Genomic DNA, 18,213 nt, shown 5'->3' on the forward strand with positions numbered 1-18,213 from the left:
TTTTTATCAACCCTTAACACGTGAATTTGTTATTCAAATCCTTCATTCATTATGCTTCCATCTCCAGAAATGGAATCTCTGTCCCATTTCCTCGTCATTTCATAAATGAAATTCTCCATCAAATCTAATATAAATAACTACACCATACAAGTAGTTGTATAGATCACCAATAGACTAAACAACATCCAAACATTTACTATTGCTAATATTGCAAAATGAGACGACAAAAACTCAAAAATTATCTGGTCATGCAAATTCATGATGAAAACTTTCATATTTCAACTATATTGTTTAACAATCTCTTACAAGAAGAAACTAGGAGAACCATAGAGTTTTTTTTTTTTAAAAATAGTTTACTTTTAAATTTTAATTCATTGATATTGTTATTTGCCTCGAGTCATATCATGTCAATCGTATAGGGACTCAAACAGAGAGAGAGAGAGAATTCCACCAACCACATGTGATTCTCTTATTTCACTTATACTCATTTCGCCTATTTTATTAAAATATACAATGTCAACATCTCAATTATTTGACCGCAAAAAAACAATTTCGGTGCCCAAATATGTTTCTCTTTTATTCGATCTTTAAGAAAAGAATTATCACTTGATTTACTAATATTGTATTGTCATTTGACTTACTCATTTTGTTATTATTAGACACACACACTTCATCTAACATAATCTTTTATGAAATATAGATATATACAAGCTACCTTTGTCGATTTTTCATTTGTGGTTTTTCAACATTTTTAGTTTTGTCAAATTAATCTACTTTTAGTGTACTTGGATAATATTGAAAGGATGGTTGAGAAGACACACACTCTCTCTCTCTCTCTCTTATTTTTGGTGATTTGCTTCCAAACTTGTTTTTTAAAGGAGATAATAAACTCAAGTAAAATGTATTTATTACCCTGGACATGGAAATTGTAATCCAATATAATAGTAACATGTAACCCTAAATAAAATGAGTGCGGGGTACCTCTCTAAATAATTTTTATTTTCTATTTATTTATTTTGGCATGGTATGACATAGAACAGCAAGTAACATTTTAAACAATAGAATCACTTATTGCTTTCGGTTTGAGAGTCGCAAAATCTTTTACGTTTAGGCCAATACTTTTTGTACCCGATAAAAACATTTGGTTGTTTAATTGAATCTATAACTTGGTATAGTTGTTAGTTTTTATTGACCTCATAATTTTATCACCCCTCTCGTAAGCAATTTTATTGTGTTTGGTTAAAAAAAAAGTGAGGAAAAGAAAGTGTTTTCATGGAAATTGAAAACTCTCAACTGTTTGGTTAAACTCGGAAAGTGGAAAACTGGAAAACGAATTCTTTAAATGGGTTGAAAAGGAGAAAAGCAACCTCCACTTTCAGGAAAAAAAAAAAAAAAAAAAAAAAAAAAAAACAAACAAACAGTTGTTTTCTAACTTTGGCCACTCCATGAGAGGAGGAAAGGTGTGAAGATAGCAGGTTTTGATTGAATGCTTCAGGTTTCATAAGACTTGATCTAGTACTCCCAAACTAAACTCAACTAAAAATAAAATTTTCCATTTATAACAAGACAAACATAATCCAGTTTATTGAAAAATCAAAGAATCTAATTTCATTTTGGAATTGAATTTGAGCAAACCAAACACAACCTATAAGTCTACAAGTAGGAGGAGAAGTTAGAGAGATCTAAAATTGGCACCCAGGTTTGGGCCAGTACCAAACCATGGTGGTGAGACTTAAAAATCTGGTTGCTTAAAAACCAAGAATATATTTTCCGAGCTGGACAGGAATATCCCTGGAAGGATTCGTGATCCCAAAAATAAAAGTAATGGCAAAAATGCAATATAAAGCGAAATCGAGACCGAATGAGTTACTGGACACCAGTTTTGGTAGTATCGCCGCACTGAAGACTGAACTAACTATATAAAGTTTTAAAAAAAAAAAAAAAAAAAAAAAAAAGTGAAAAAATGGATTCAGACTTCGGCGTTGAGAGAGAATTGTCAGATCTACAAAAACATCGTTCTCTTTATCAACCTGAACTCCCTCCTTGTCTTCAGGTTCCAAAACTCTCATCTCTATTTGTTTGTTACTTGTTTTCATTGTATTGATGCCTGCTAATATTTGACTTGTTTCCATTAATAATGCAGGGAACTACAATCAGGGTTGAATTTGGTGATGCAACAACTACTGCTGACCCATCTGGTGCGCACAGCATAAGCCGGGCGTTTCCACACACATATGGTCAGCCTTTGGCTCACTTTCTTAGGGCAACATCTCAGGTCCCTGATGCTCAAATTATAACTGAACATCCACCAATAAGGTCTACTTGTACTTACTTGATAATCATATTGTCATTTTATTTGTGTTTGAAACGTAGTGAAAGGTTAAGCGAAAAATAAGTATTAGATAAACTTTAGCTGAATATGCTCATGCCTTAATATGTGGTTTATGTACCAGTTTTCAGTTTGTCTATTTATTTCGTTTTTCGCAGGGTGGGAGTGGTCTTCTGCGGTAGACAATCTCCAGGAGGGCACAATGTAATATGGGGAATTTACACTGCTCTCAAATTGCACAACCCTAACAGTATATTGCTCGGATTTCTTGGTAATTTTCTTAATTTTATCATTTTTGTTGTTTCTCATACCTGATATTACAGGGTAAGGCCTCTTAGCCTGAATACTATGTTTTCATGCGGTTTATGCTGGTTCCCTCTTCATGATTTTCAATTCATGTGAATAGTAGAAAATAAAAGGAGGGAAAACTATTCCTCCGCATTTGCTGTCCATTTTGATTTTCACCCTAAAACTGTTTTCATGATTCCACGAACAATCTTAATTGCATACTTGAAACTTTATAGTCTTTATGTCGAGGACCAGCTTCTTATGTATGAGTCCAGGTCAGACTCATATGTTTAAGTTTAGGCCCGTATTTTGTGTTTTAGTCAGGCTCATCTTCATATGATGGGTGTTCTTGTTGAGAAAAATGCTCGAGATTTAAGGCGTCGCTAAGGCGCCATTGCGCCAGTGGAGAGGTCCAACGCCTCACCCGTCTCTCGCCTTTGACAGTATAGGTTGAAGTCACCGGGTGAATAATAATCTAACAGTTCAACCTTGCATTGAAATGGATTTTTTGTGCAATTGGGTGAGTTTCACTCAACACTTGTTCTTCTAACAAAGTAACCTTGCATTGGCAATACCCCGGGAAAGAACTTAAGCTAGCATTTATTCTTAACTGGAGTTTTAATTATCTCGCTTAGAACAATAGTTTTTGTCTCGACCAGAATTGAGCACCTGAGAGGTTCAGCAAAGGGGTGTCAAGAACTGGGAATTCACTAAGTTAAAGATGGCTTAATCTGCCATCAGCTGATATTACTTGGTTAAGTTCTGAACTGAGTTTGCCTGCTTTACTATATTTTTCTTTTTTAAAACAGGTGGATCTGAAGGTCTATTTGCACAGAAAACTCTAGAGATCACTGATGATGTTCTTTCAACCTATAAAAATCAAGGTAGCTCTTAGTTTTTTGTAGAAGGTCTCTGGGACCTTAGTACAGACTGAAATTATCTTCTGCCAGCTCTGTTTTCGATTAATATTGCTCTTTTTATATGTAAATCTCTGGAGTCTGGATGATTCTTTATTTGTTTGTTGGTTCTAATCTATGCATATTTTGAATGAAAGTAGAGCTGTAGAGAGCACCAAAAAAATATAAATTGCATTCTGGAATTTCTTTTGTCAATGTGCCTAGTCAATCAATGAGTTAAATATATGTAATTATTAACTCCAGAGTTTCATTTATGGTTTTTTAACTTGTGAAGGTGGTTATGATCTGCTGGGCCGCACAAAAGATCAAATAAAAACTACTGAGCAAGTTAATGCTGCATTAGCCACCTGCAAGGCCTTGAAATTGGATGGTCTTGTCATTATTGGAGGTAGATTTAATATATTCTGTATCGTCTTCTGCAATGACAAACATTAAAGTTTATTGCCTTATATTCTAACAATTTTACTTATTAAGGTGTTACTTCAAACACTGATGCTGCTCAGCTAGCAGAAACATTTGCAGAAGCAAAGTGTCCTACAAAGGTACTTTAGAGTACAAACAGTAGTCATAAGTTTTTTTTAGACATTAACAATTTCCAGAGCTAGTTTATGAAAATATTAGGGACATCTATAAATACTTATTTTTTATATCTTACTTAAGAAAAGTGCTTTTAGAGTAATCCTGTCAATTATTTCTCTATTATCTTAACTGTGTAAGTATGTAATAGTTTGGGTCTTGCAGGTGGTCGGGGTTCCTGTTACACTGAATGGGGATTTGAAAAATCAGTTTGTTGAAGCTAATGTTGGCTTTGATACAATTTGTAAGGTAATTGGGTATGATCTTGACAGTTACTTTAAGTCCTAGTTTCATGACTTTTTTGGGGTTTCATATGAAAAAGATTTTTTTGCGACTGTTAGTACATATGGTTGCCAAAGGTGCCTTTCATACCCCCTTTATGACTTGTTAAGGCTGGATTAAGCTTGTCTCATACGTATTACTTATCAGTTATCACAAATATAAATCAGGCAATAATTGACTGGAAGCCTAAGGAATTGTACAAGATATTGACTATGGTTTTCTAGGATGAACTTTTGTTGCCGTAGGTGTGCTGAGAAAAACAATATACTGTATAGTTGCAAAAGAGAAAAATAAAGTTTTCAATTTAGTCTCAAGCCTTTACTAATGTATAAAATCAAAGTTGACTGTCAATTTAGTCTCATACCCCCCCACCCCACACACACACACACACACAAATTTTATATCCTTATGCTGTTTTACTACTACACTTGACAGTCACGCAGCTGTGAAAAATAATAGAGATTGTCTGCTATACCTTGTTTCCAGGTCAATTCCCAGCTCATAAGTAATGTCTGCACAGATGCTCTCTCTGCTGAAAAGGTAATCGGCTTAATACAAGCGTACACAGTTTTGACCCTATCTCAGCTGAACCTTGAATTTGTTCTTCCAGTATTACTATTTTATCAGACTCATGGGTCGAAAGGCATCACATGTTGCTTTGGAGTGCACTCTTCAGTCACACCCAAATATGGTATGCTTCTTTTGTCTGAGATCATCTGTCATTGACAATTCTTGGTGTAACTGCTTCCACTTTTTTTAAGTGGCACTTGATTTGTCGTACTTGTTCCTCAGGTTATCCTTGGGGAGGAGATTGCTTCATCTAAGCTCACTTTGTTTGATCTGACGAAACAAATTTGTGATGCAGTTCAAGCCAGAGCAGAACAAGGTCTGCAATCAAGGCTCTGTTTATTTACTATACTTTGTTAGTTATTGAAACTTTGATTTTCTAAATAACTAATTGATCCTCACATATAGATCAAGTTATATTCAATTATAGTTTATCCAGTTTCTAAATGACTAATTGAAACAATATTATAGTAGAATCCAATTATAATCCCTTATACTTTATCTGGATATGTGGCAATGGTCTGTGACTTTTGGTGATTACAATTACCTATTAATTTCAAAAAATAAAGAAGTGCAGCTCAAAGCCTCAAACGGTGATAAACACAACCTTATTTACCATAAGGGTAGAGGCTACATCTGAAACAGTGTAAAGGTGACACTTAAACATCAAAATGGGGACACAGATTTTTTTAGAATTGGCAATTTTTATGCACATTGATTATGTTAGAAATCAAAGGATTTAAATCTGTCAGTTATGCTATGATTTAAAATAACTGCAAAGAGAAGTATATGGAGACATTGTGTTATATTTTTTATTCTGTTGTCTCAAACTTTCCGTTATTAATGAACTTATCACTTTTATATGATTCTGCTAACAGACAAGAATCATGGAGTCATCCTTTTACCTGAGGGGATAATTGAAAGCATTCCTGAAGTGTACGCACTCTTACAGGTAACCTACATGATTTCTTAATGAGTTCACCCATCGAATCTGTCAATGTAGCTCTTATTGGCATCTATCCATAAGAATGAATTTGCTCTTTTTAGTTTCAAACATAAAAAGTTACTAATTTGAGGTGATGCTTTGGTGACCGTAATCACCTATCCAGGAAATTCATGGCTTGCACAGACAAGGTGTTTCTGTCGACAACATTTCTTCACAACTTTCACCCTGGGCATCTGCCTTGTTTGAATTTTTGCCACCTTTTATCAAGAAACAGGTTCTCTCTCTCTCTCTCTCTCTCTCTCTCTCTCTCTCTCTCTCTGTGTGTGTGTGTGTGTGTGTGTGTGTGTGTGTGTGTGTTTGAGTCTTCCCGTCTAATGCTGCTTAATGATATTCATCTGAATCAATATTTTATGTTGTCCAGCTGCTGCTTCATCCTGAATCTGATGATTCTGCACAGTTATCACAGGTATGAGACTGGCTTGGTGCTTTTGAGAAAAGGATTTTATCATTTATCATGACTTACTCTTGGTTTCTATTTCAGATTGAGACAGAGAAACTTCTAGCTCATTTGGTGGAGACAGAAATGAACAAGCGCTTGGTAGGTTCTTTTGGCATAGTTTTGTTTTTTTGGAAGATTTTTATATTGGTTTTGCTACTGTATTTTGGTTCGCAAAGTTCTTATTTAAATGCTTTGCTTTGTTTATTTGTATTTTGAAATTCTTAGTTTGACCACAACCTTAGTCGGTTAGTCACATGGATGCCAGAAGGTCATCTCTTCTTTAGCTACTTGAATTTTGGGGAGAGTACCCTCCTTGAATTCTCCGTCTTATGTGCAACTTCTGAGATTTAAGTGCGTGTACTAAGCAAAGTTGTGCTCAATTCTTTCTGAAGAAATTTCAGTCTTTTTTCAAAAGAAGCAGTATTGCAGTAAAAATGGTTTTGTCTTGGTAGTTCCAGACTTGACGGTTGATATATCCATATAAGGAGAATCTTACAAGGCTAACAATTTGCGGAGTAGAGAAGAATAATGTATTTGAGGATTTGAAATTCATATCCTAGCTTTAGTAATGTGAATCGTCTTATATTGCGATATTAATCCCTTTTCTCGTTTGTCCATTTTGGCCTTTTATGGCAATTGTTCACTGCCATCGGGATTTATACTTATTCTGTTGTGAGCATAAAATTTTTCTTCTGTGAGCAATACAATTAATAGAAGGAATGGTCCCTAAGGATGGGCAGCCTTGAAAATGTTGCTCGTGTTAATGGTCTGTTATATCTACTAGCTATGTTTTACCTTGATTTTTTTTTGATGATGTGTACAGAAAGAAGGGACGTACAAGGGAAAGAAGTTCAATGCTATCTGCCACTTCTTTGGTTATCAGGCTCGAGGGTCTTTGCCATCAAAATTTGATTGTGATTATGCCTATGTAGGTTATCATTACTTTCAACCTTCCTTCTCCAGCTCTTCAGCTGTTGTCTCTGTAGTAATTAATGATTTTAATTGGTACAGGTTCTTGGGCATGTCTCCTATCATATTTTAGCTGCCGGCTTGAATGGTTACATGGCAACTGTTACAAACTTGAAAAGTCCTCTAAACAAGTGGCGTTGCGGTGCTGCACCAATATCGGTAGAACATGTTTTGCTTGGCTATGATATTAAAATCTGTGTTTGGACTGTTGGTGTCTTCTGGGCTTCTGACTGACGTGGACTTGATAATAACATCTGATTCTGTAGATTATATTACTAGTCCTACTTGTCTGGCTTCTGTCAATCTAAACAATGTACTTCTTGGCCTTGTCAATAATGGTTGATTAGTGACGTGATTTGTTTGTTTTGTCAGGCGATGATGACAGTAAAGCGATATTCGCGTGGTCCGGGGATCTCCTCCATAGGAAAGCCTGCTGTTCATCCTGCTGCTGTTGATCTGACAGGCAAAGCATATGAGTATGTCTCTTTTGCCATAAGTTTATATTTCTATATGGTTGCTTACTGGACTCAGGGGAGAGAGAGTAGGAAATTTACCCCTTGGGATTCATGATAGAGTTTTTGATGGAGAAAAACGCTTAGCTGAAAGGGAGCAAAAACAAGAATTAGGTCATAATAGCATTATGGACCCTTGATGATTCCAATTTTGAGCGAATTTTTAGTTATTTAACATATTTTACCAGTAAATTATGCAGAACTAGATTTTAGTACATTATACAAGTCATTCTGATGTGGGGAATACATACTCATAACAATGTCCTTCTAGAAAGCTTGGAATATGACAAAGGACATAATTAAAATTCTCTAAAAGTTAGGTTTAAAGATTGTTATTTTTTTTTATTGATAAAGAATTTTATTAAAATCAATCAAGGATGGTTACATATTGTTCCTGTTGAACAAAAGAGGGAGGTCCTCTCATCCACCAAAAACAGCCAAATACATGTAACATAGCTCTTATATTGTGTTGCCTTGGATAACAGTAGCCAAGTTAGTCATAAACTCCATGAATCTTCTACCACTTCTCCGGAATGTTAGAAACCCAATACCATATGCACGCCTTTACAAATGTTGTAATCTTTCCCACCGTTGTAGACATGTTGTGAAAAATCAGGTCATTTCTATCTCTCCACAAACACCACATAGACTTGTTGTGAAAAATCAGGTCATTTCTATCTCTCCACAAACACCACATAGCCGCGTACGACATCACTTCCCATACCCTTCTCCCAAAATTTGTAACAGCAGGTTTCGGCCATAGAAGAAACACATCCTTTAGCTCCAAAAAAGTAGGCGCTGATGAATTAAAAGTAACTATCCCAGCTGTTAAGTCATTCCAAACTTGTTTGGCCACATTACATTCCATGAACAGATGCATAATTGTCTCCTCTTCGGTTCCACACCTTACACAGATGTTTGGAATACTCATCCCTCGTCTTTCTAGGTTATTGACTGTTAAAATTTGATTTAAGATAACACACCATATGAAGAACCGAATGGTTCATTGATCATCATAAACATTTGTTTTTCTTTTATTCCTAATTTGGCTTTTCGTGAGAATGATGGGCTTTGTTGTCAGGTTGCTGAGACAAAATGCGACAAAATTTTTGATGGATGACGTCTACAGAAACCCTGGTCCTCTTCAATTTGATGGACCTGGGGCTGATACTAAGACCGTGACTTTGTGCGTTGAAGACCAAGACTACATGGGTCGGATAAAGAAGTTGCAGGAGTATCTTGATAAGGTGCCTAAGTTATAACAGCCTTTTCTTTTTCCTCTATATTTTGTAACTCAGTACTCACATTTGCACAATGTTACTTTGATTTCCAGATCAGTAAGTTGCCAAGGGCAAAGAGTCTTGTCTCCAAGTACCTTATGTCCTTATCTTACTTCTGATTGTTTGTTTTATATGCCAAGACAGTGTTCCTTATTTCTAGATTTATCTTGCATCTCTAGTCATTTAGATTTGATAGCCATGAACAAATTCGCTTTTCTCGTTTTTTGGTTTGTTGTGTGTGAATTTGCGTATTTGTATAGCTTCCCAGATGGCCCCATCTCCAAACTAATAGCATCCCACAGAAGTTATTAGCCAAACAGCTCAAAAACTTTATGTTGATGTGGACTGCATTTCACACGTGTTTGAATTTTATTTGTTGGAGATGGGACATGTGGTCAGACCATAACTTAGATTAAAAGCTATAAAATATGGCATCTTCGATTGATAGCTAGAAGTTAATCTTCTAAAAAATTTATGTTTATGGTATTCTTAGAAGAAAGTAAATGTGGGTTTTCAGCAAAAATTTCGCATTGTTGGGAAAACATTGTTCAGAACCTTTCATTATAAGGAAAAGAAGTACCTGTAAATTTGGTTTTCTACCGGACTCCTGATCAGGCTTTTACTTAAAATGAGAAACACATTGATATGTTTATGTGGAAGTTGGCGTAGACAACATTAGCACTATGTGTATTCTTCTTTTCAAATGATTTTTTTCCATCATTTCCTTACACTTTCCTCTTCCGCTTTTTAGGTGAGAAACATTGTGAAACCAGGATGCTCTCAGGATGTGTTGAAAGCAGCTTTGAGTGCCATGGCTTCAGTGACGGACATTCTCTCCGTAATTTCTCCTTCGTCAACTGGTTCGACGCCTGTCTAAGTTATGAGTTACTTCATCTACTAGTTTCGCACAAAGGAAAACCACTTTTCCCTTTCATTATGCTTTTGTTTTTCTTGGCTTTTTTATTTTTGTGATAGGATCTCCGAGTTTGTATAAACATTGTGATCATTAGAATTTTCAATGATGTTAGGGGTGGAATTTGTAGAGATCAATACGTGATCGCCATGAGTGTTTTGATGCCACCGGGAACCATATAATGCAAGCATTTTCCTTCAAATATTTGTCAGTTACTATTCTGTTTCAGCGTGTTGAAATTTTTACTGCAGATATGCAAGGATTCTTAAAATCCTTAGTTGATGTTATTGAGATTGATGCGTCTGATAGGGAAGTTTTCTAGCCATTCTTTGTAGTTTATTTGATGTTACTTTTTTAAATTTGGTCCATGAACTTGTTATCTTTTGGATTTTATGCATTTCATGAGTGATATTACCTGGCCCATACTACTGTATGTCGTCGTCAATCACCATATTTCGGTCATTTGATAGTATAGGACTTGCAAATAATTCCAAGAAGAATTTTTCGGTGCATTGTGGGCACCTGGTGCATTTGATATTATAGCTGCAAACGTTTCGTACAGCAAGTCCAGCGAAATCTATAGTTTTCTAGGACTAGCAAGTGGTGTATTAAGATAATGACGTCGCGTTTATCAACAATTTCCTTTTTAATCCCCTCTGAATCATGTAAATAGCTCAACCTTTTAGCAGCAAAATCTTACCTGGCCCTGAAACAACATGCCCATTGCTCATGTTTTTTTCGGGGTAGAGCCCTTCCAACCCAGAAAGTTCAGTATGCCAGTCTTTTTATTGTAGCCTTGTGGGCATGTAGGACAAATAGCGTGTTGCCACAATCAACTTCAACAATAAATACACAATTTTAAGATATATATAAGCATAATTGGAAGCACCAACTTGAGCACTAGTGAATATAACACACGCTAAGAGCATTCCCAATGCAGGGGATTATGAGGGGTTTGTGAAAAAAGTCACCAGTTTTTGGGGAAAATGGATGTACAATGCAGAGGTGAAAAACTCGTGATTTTTTTCCATTTGATTTCAAGGTGAAACCTTTCACCTAGATAGTGGCTGACTTGTTAACTTCGGACGGGATGTTAGATTCCGTCTCGTGTGTTTTTTAAAACAAAATCGGTTTTTTTTTCTGACGGAATGTTTCATTCCGTTTCGCGTTTTTTCGGTTTTTTTTAACTTAAGATAAAATATCAAACTGAATGTTACATTCCGTCTCAATCAAAAAGCTTCCAGACATAATCCAACATCCCGTCCGAGATTTTTTTTTCACCTTTGCATTGCACAACTTCACCTTGTTTTTCACCAAAACGGTGAAAAATTGGTAAATAACTGCCTACGTGGCGGTGATAGGTGGCGGTGATAGGGGGGAATTATTTTCACTTGCATTGGGATGCTCTAATTAAAATAAAGCTTAAGATTTCAGATATATGATATATAAAACAATCCACAAAAAATCATATTCTTCCGAAATTTATAACCACTTCAACACATGCCACTAAAATGCCCATTCCCATTTCTTACTTTTGCATTCCTCACCTGAAATTTTGCAACTGTGCAGCTTCTGGACTCAACGTTCCATTAAAACAGAGCTCTCTGGTCAGTTTTTTCTCTTGCCCAACATGTCAAATTGTAAAAAGTTCTTTACTTTATTGTTACTTATATACTTATATTCATATTTAGAGTAGAATTGATATAAAACTGTTAAGGCCCCAACATTTGTAATCATGGAATTTGCACCTTTCAATCTGGTAAATGAGGGGATGGAATTCGATATAGGCTCTGGTGATGAATGTGAGTATGGTTATGATAATGTGGACAACACTACTGTTGGGCATGACGTTTTTGCTGCTGAGAGTGAGGGAGACTCTAGTCTTGACCCTCATGAGGGTATGGAGTTTGATTCGGAAGAGGCAGTTCGGATTTTTTGCTCATCGAGTTGGATTTAGTACTCGGATTAGTGTGTATCATAGGTCGTGTCGTGATGGTGCCATAATTTTGTAGACAGATTGTATGTTCTAGTCTTCTAGACAAGGGTTTTGCCAAGAGCATGAGCGTAGTAATGGTGATGGAAGTGTTGAGAGTCCGTCTAAACGTCAACGTGTGGTTGTAAGGCAATGTTCATGGTTAAGAAACAGGAATCTGGGAAATGGGTTGTGTTGAAATTTGTGGAAGAACATAATCATGAGCTTGTTCCACCTGATAAAGTGCATAGCCTTCGATCACATAGGAATGTGTCAGGCCCTGCTCGAAGTTTAATTGATACTCTTCAGGCAGCAGGTATTGGACCAAGTGGGGTAATGTCGGTGCTAGTGAAGGAGTCTGGTGGAATTAACAATGTTGGGTTTACAACTGTGGATTGCCGGAATTACATGAGTGGTAGTCGGCAGAAATCTCTTGGGAGTGGAGGTCAGCATGTCCTGGATTATCTTAAGCGAATGTGAGAAGAGAATCCTGCTTTTTATTTTGCAATCCAAGGTGATAGTGAATACTCTGCGGGAAACATTTTCTGGGCTGATGCAAGTTCTAGGAGGAACTATACCTGCTTTGGGGATGCCGTTACATTTGACACGACGTATAGAACTAACAAATACAGGGTTCCTTTCGCCCCAATCACTAGTTTGAATCATCATGGACAACTCGTATTGTTTGGTTGTGCTCTACTGTTTAATGAGTTAGAATCCTCATTCATATGGCTATTTGAAACTTGGCTTGCAGCTATGTCTGGTAAGCATCCAGTCTCTATCACAACTGACCAGGACAGGGTTATACAATCGGCCATTGCACAAGTGTTCCCTAACACTCGTCATCGCTTTTGCAAGTGGAACATATTTAGGGAGGCCCAAGAGAAATTGTCCCCTGTATATCAATCCCATTCAACTTTCGAAGTAGAATTTCTTAAATGCATCAACATGACTGAGACAATTGATGAGTTTGAGGTGTGTTGGAAGTCACTGCTCAAGGAGTACAATCTTGAGGGGAATGAGTGGCTTCATGCAATGTACCTTACTCATGAGCAGTGGGTTCCGGTGTACCTGAGGAGTACATTCTTCGGAGAGATGTCTATAACTCAAGGTAGTGAGACTATAAACTCATTTTTTGCCGGGTATATTAATGCCTCAACCAGTATACAATTCCTAATTAAGCAGTATGAGAAAGCTCTGGCAAGTTGGCATGAAAAGGAAGTAAAGCCAGACTGTGATACAATGAATACTGAGCCAGTTCTAAAGACCCCTTCTCCTATGGAAAGACAAGCATCACACCTTTTCACAAGGAGAATATTCACTAAATTCCAAGATGAACTAGTGGAGACTCTTGTTATTACTGAAAATAAAACCGATGATACTGGGACAGTCACCACTTATCGAGTGGCAAAATTTGGTGAAGATAAAAAAGCACATGTTGTAACTTTTCATGTTTTTGAAATGAAAGTGAATTGCAGCTGCCAAATGTTTCAGTTTAGTGGTATTTTCTGTAGGCACATATTAGCGGTGTTTAGAGTAGCAAATGTTCTGACGCTCCCATCTCATTATGTCCTCAAAAGGTGGACAAGGAATGCTAAGAGTGGGGTTGTCGTGGACGATTATTCTATTGATTTGCCTAGTATTCTCAAGAGTCTTCCACTGTCCACTATAACAATCTTCGCCAAGAAGCCATCAAATATGTTGAGGAAGGAGCAAAGTCTTCACATATATACTAGTATACTGCAAAGCAGTGGGAGTGAGTGGAGATGCGGAGTGAGAGAGAGAGAGTGCGAGTTAGGGCTTTGGGTGGGCGAAGAAGTAGGAGAGAGAGATGGGTTCCGGGCGGAGAGAGAGATATTGGAGAGAAGAAAGAGTGTTTGGCAAAGAAGAAGAGAAGAGAGATTGAGGACAGACACAAACCTACCAAACAACATTTTGGGCCACATACCCCCCTCTGCCCAGAACGTTCGCTCCGCTCACAGGCTCACTTGATAATGTGGCAATGAATGCTCTAAAAGAGGCTACAAAGAAAGTTGCTGCTGCGAAAAATCATGGTCGTGGAGTCAAACTGGCTGGAACTGTGGTAAATGGAAGTAGAATAGAACTGCGTGATAGTGAAGCAAATCTTTTGGGTCCACTTCTGTCTTGCTCTGCAGTATGTATATTTTTACTTGTGCTAAAATTTTCAATTGCATTAAACTAGTTATTCTTTTAAGCAGTTGACTTGAATACTCTATTTCCCTTTTGCTTTCACTCATTAAACAGCACTACTGTATTTCATACCCTCTTGTTACTGGACCTACCAGAAGTTGGAACCGATTTGCTACCTAAAACTTGAAAAAACATTCCCTGTATGAATTGATAAATGTCTAAACTCAATCTGTTTATTCATTGTGTCTTTTGTACTATTTCTCCACTTTGCTCATAGATATTTTCCCAACTTCATTTTTGTTGTAGCTGTATATAATTCGATAAGGTGTACATGAAGAAGATGACCTGGATTATATTTAGCTAGGAGCATTCCTTGTTAAATAAGTTTTACTGGTTTTGACATTGTTGTCGTTTTCAAGAGTAGTTACTTATCGCTGTGCAGCAGTGCAACCAAGTTAAAATGATAGTTGAAAAAGAATTAATACTAGGTAGGAGGATTGAAGAAGATCGTCTCTAGCCTTTCCAAGCTATCTGACTTGTTCAACTTACACTTCTGAGATTGAGAAACACCAAAAATGTTGTTTTGATGCAGGAAACTTAATTATCCTTGGAAATATGGGCTGGGAATAGCTCATTCCTGCTTGTTGTGATATCTGAAGTATTTAGCTGCATTCCTTCTATGTTCACTACAATTTATTGTTCTGCTTGCCTTAAGATTCAAATGGTTGGCATTTAGGGGAAAGGGAATTGCCTGCAACTATTAATGTGCTAACTGCTAAGGCATACATCATCTTCTCACAGTTTATTCCCCTTTACTCTTGAGGTTGTCTTAGTGATTAAAGAAGTTTGAGACTATTAAAAAGTGGATTTACATATGGAAAGAAGCTAATGTCAGTGTTCTTTAAGTTCCTCGTGTCTCTATCTTGCTTTAGTAGTTTAATATATATATGCTCCTCAAGTGTGAACAAATGAAAAGAAAAGAAATCTTGGAGTAATTCTAGTATACAGTAGCCTATGTATGTATTGTTCAGTTTTCCAAGATTCCATGCTGACAAATGACGAATGTGTGCTACTCCCTTACTCATTTTGTAGATTGAGAAAGACCAGAGAATTTCAGAACTAGCGAATGAAGTGGACAGTGCAAATCAAAGATGCAAAGTGTATCAGACAAAATTACTTGCAGTGTTAAAAGATATGGAGCAGCAAAAGCTAAAGCTGTCATTGAAAGCTCAAAGTGTGAGGGTTAGCTTGAAAGATTAATCGTTAGGAGCTAAAAGGGCCTATGTGCAATCTTTACCTTTTGTTCATGGTGTGTGAACTACATTGGCACCATTTGTTCAATATTTTTTCAGTTAGTGTTGAAATCTTTGATAGTGTGCTGGTTATATGGACAAGGGAAAACTAAATTAAAGTTGCTCTAACTTAACTCAGTTTTTTGCCGCAGTCTGGTATAACCTAATATGATTGAGGGCTTTCAAGTTTTGTAAAGTTTGGGGGTCTGATGCCAGAATCCTACTACCAGTGTCTTCTTTCAGCTTCGAGTTGCTGATATCATGATGGGCAGGCTGGTGAGTTGTAAAGTCTTGTACACATTCTAGTGAGATGTTAAGTATTCTGGAATCTGGACAATGCTAAGTATTCTGGAATCTGGATAATGAATGTGATGTTAGTAAAGCCGTAAAGTAGATTTGATATTGGATACAAACACTAGTTTCTTCACTTTTGAGTTAGTAAATTCTTGTTAGGTTCGTAAAGTATGCCAATGGTGAAACATGTATTTCCTGAAAAGCTGTGAATTCTTTTGAGACCTTAGACATTATGTATAAAGAATATGGTGTTGGTGAAGCAGGGTTGATGCTGGAAAGTTATGGTTTAGGATCACTGAGACCCTTCACTCTTGAGTCTTGACATGGTATTTGGGTAAGATTAGGAAACATTTATATAGTTGGTCAAGTACAAAAGTGTGGCTGTTGAAAGACTTGAAACATAAATTTCTTGTGCATATTACTGGTGCTTGTGGTAGTCACTGTACCAATTATAAAAATATTGTGGACCCTTTTCTTTTTGATACTAATTTACATTAGTAGTGTATTTTCTTGGTTGCAATGTGGTAATACACTCTTTAGTCACATGTACATCAACACAATGCTGGCATTGTGCCAAATGAACACTGATATTTATCAATACTAAAATTATGAATTGGCATATTTCATGTGCTTATATCGTCAAGAGATGTGTTGGTAGCGACCATTATTATAAGTAGGGAAGAAGCACAGTAGCACAACTTTGATTGCATGACCTGAACAAGAAACACGGGTTCATGTTGCACTGCTTTTTAAAAAGATGATAACACATTAATAGGTCTTAATCTTTGGCTATCGTACATTACTATGTGTATATACATATTTTTGGGTTGAATTACTGTGTACATCACCATAGCCTAACTGCCCAAGTTGCTGCAGTTGTTATTTTATATCTACTTCACCACCTACTTCATATTAATGCAAATTAAACCATAAAGAAGAATTGATTGAAGAAAATGCTGATAAACAACCCAATCAAAGAGTTGAACCAAGCAATCTCAGGCTTGAATGTCATCTTGTACACTCAATTTCACCAACTATTAGACTATGGTTGTGTTTTATCTGTGGGAAACTTTCCCATGGGAAAGTAAATTTGGATTGAAGTTTTGATTTGTTTGGAACTTTTTCACAACTCAATTGTTGTAATTGTGTGGGGAAGATTTTTAAGTATGGAGGGAGTGGAAGAGTTTGGTCCGATTATAGCTCTTGAGTGGGAAAATATCCCACAAAGATCAACTGACCAATAGAATTTTATCCTATATTCGAGTGTGGGAATAATTTCCATGAATCAAACACACATTATGCCCTTTTTAGGACAAACACATCGAAATGCTGCTAAGAATTAGAAGCAGGGTTGTTTGAATTTGAATGATTTGAAAGGATATTGTTATGAGGAGGTGGAAATGATATGCTTTGAGATGGAGGACTGTTAGATGAAGTAGATTGTGATGTGGAACTTGAAGGAGAACAATGATTTGAAATTTGTTGTGATGAGTTATGAATGTCAGATGACTGGGAGTTAATACGGTTTGTGTGTGCTCTTGTACAAGGAAAATATGGTACAAGAATCTCATTTAAAGATGGTCTAGGATTATTTGTAGTGTGTGTAGATATTGGAATGTTAAATTTGAAAGGAAAGTGTTGTTCATTGACAACATGTCTGGAAGTGTAGACTCTTCCAGTTTCTGTGTCTAAACAAACACCTATTCACTTGATGATGAAGACTGTCCAATGAAAAAAACTAACGGGACAGTTATTGTCCATCTGTCATAACTAATCTCTAAACAGATTCTGTTATGTAAGTTACAACAACAATACCCTTGTGATCCAATTTAATGACTTATACTCTATTATGGGATTGAGCATACTTAATTGCCTCTTGTCTTAACATTTAAAGTTTTTAGCTGCCTTCTTGTTCAGTACAATTCCTTGTTCCTCGTCTTAATGAATTCAGGCCCCTTTCAGGGAATTCACTATTTTTTTCACTAATTTTGTTCTCCTTTACTTTTATGGTTTCTTTAATGATAGGTGAAATTGAGGATTTGAAGCGTTTACAATAGTGGATCTACATATGTAAGAAGCTAACTTCTATAGTTTCGCGGTAAATAGTACGTAAGTAGCCTTTGCAGTTGTGTTTGGTTGTCCAAGCTGACAAATCACAAATGGACTCTCTTACCTGTTTTGTAGGGTGAGGAAGACGAGAATTGCAGTAGCAATGAATGAGGTGGACAGTGCAAATCAATGATGCAGAGTGTATCAAACAAAATTACTTGCAGTGTTAAAAGATATGGAGCAACAGAAGCTAAAGATGCGTCAGAAGACCTGAGCAGGAGAGGCATTTACTGTATCATTCTCCTATATGAAATCTGGCTGACTAGGAACTTTATTAAGTTTGAAAAAGGTGGTTGTGGAGGAAGACACATCAGATT

At 36.5% G+C, this 18,213-nt stretch overlaps 1 protein-coding gene and 1 pseudogene across 2 annotated transcripts; both read left to right on the forward strand.

Annotated features, from left to right (window-relative positions):
* Window positions 1-1,675: 1,675 nt before the first annotated feature.
* Window positions 1,676-10,280, forward strand: LOC147491502 (pyrophosphate--fructose 6-phosphate 1-phosphotransferase subunit alpha). The gene is made up of 19 exons (XM_086564831.1): window positions 1,676-2,053; window positions 2,144-2,316; window positions 2,488-2,600; window positions 3,427-3,501; window positions 3,809-3,922; window positions 4,009-4,076; window positions 4,276-4,359; window positions 4,879-4,932; window positions 5,003-5,083; window positions 5,185-5,278; window positions 5,838-5,911; window positions 6,069-6,179; window positions 6,327-6,371; window positions 6,447-6,503; window positions 7,228-7,332; window positions 7,416-7,532; window positions 7,746-7,849; window positions 8,967-9,132; window positions 9,917-10,280. The coding sequence occupies exons 1-19, from the start codon at window positions 1,964-1,966 to the stop codon at window positions 10,040-10,042; spliced, it is 1,851 nt and encodes a 616-aa protein (XP_086420957.1). The 5' UTR covers window positions 1,676-1,963; the 3' UTR covers window positions 10,043-10,280.
* Window positions 10,281-11,691: 1,411 nt separating this feature from the next.
* LOC147491503 (protein FAR1-RELATED SEQUENCE 5-like) lies at window positions 11,692-18,112 on the forward strand (annotated as a pseudogene). Its single transcript, XR_015197930.1, has 6 exons — window positions 11,692-13,781; window positions 14,042-14,205; window positions 15,294-15,510; window positions 15,646-15,769; window positions 17,813-17,857; window positions 17,972-18,112. The product of XR_015197930.1 is annotated as a protein FAR1-RELATED SEQUENCE 5-like (transcript).
* Window positions 18,113-18,213: the final 101 nt, after the last annotated feature.

Source organism: Coptis chinensis, chromosome 6 (genome assembly GCF_015680905.1).
Source record: "Coptis chinensis isolate HL-2020 chromosome 6, ASM1568090v1, whole genome shotgun sequence".
Classification (NCBI taxonomy): domain Eukaryota; kingdom Viridiplantae; phylum Streptophyta; class Magnoliopsida; order Ranunculales; family Ranunculaceae; genus Coptis; species Coptis chinensis.

Excerpts from the sequence above, each read along its gene's own strand:
- LOC147491502 (XM_086564831.1), top strand. The coding sequence starts at position 1,964 with ATGGATTCAGACTTCGGCGTTGAGAGAGAATTGTCAGATCTACAAAAA. Across the intron at positions 6,180-6,326 it reads CACCTTTTATCAAGAAACAG|CTGCTGCTTCATCCTGAATC; the intron begins GTTCTCTCTCTC and ends TATGTTGTCCAG. Across the intron at positions 9,133-9,916 it reads TGCAGGAGTATCTTGATAAG|GTGAGAAACATTGTGAAACC; the intron begins GTGCCTAAGTTA and ends TCCGCTTTTTAG.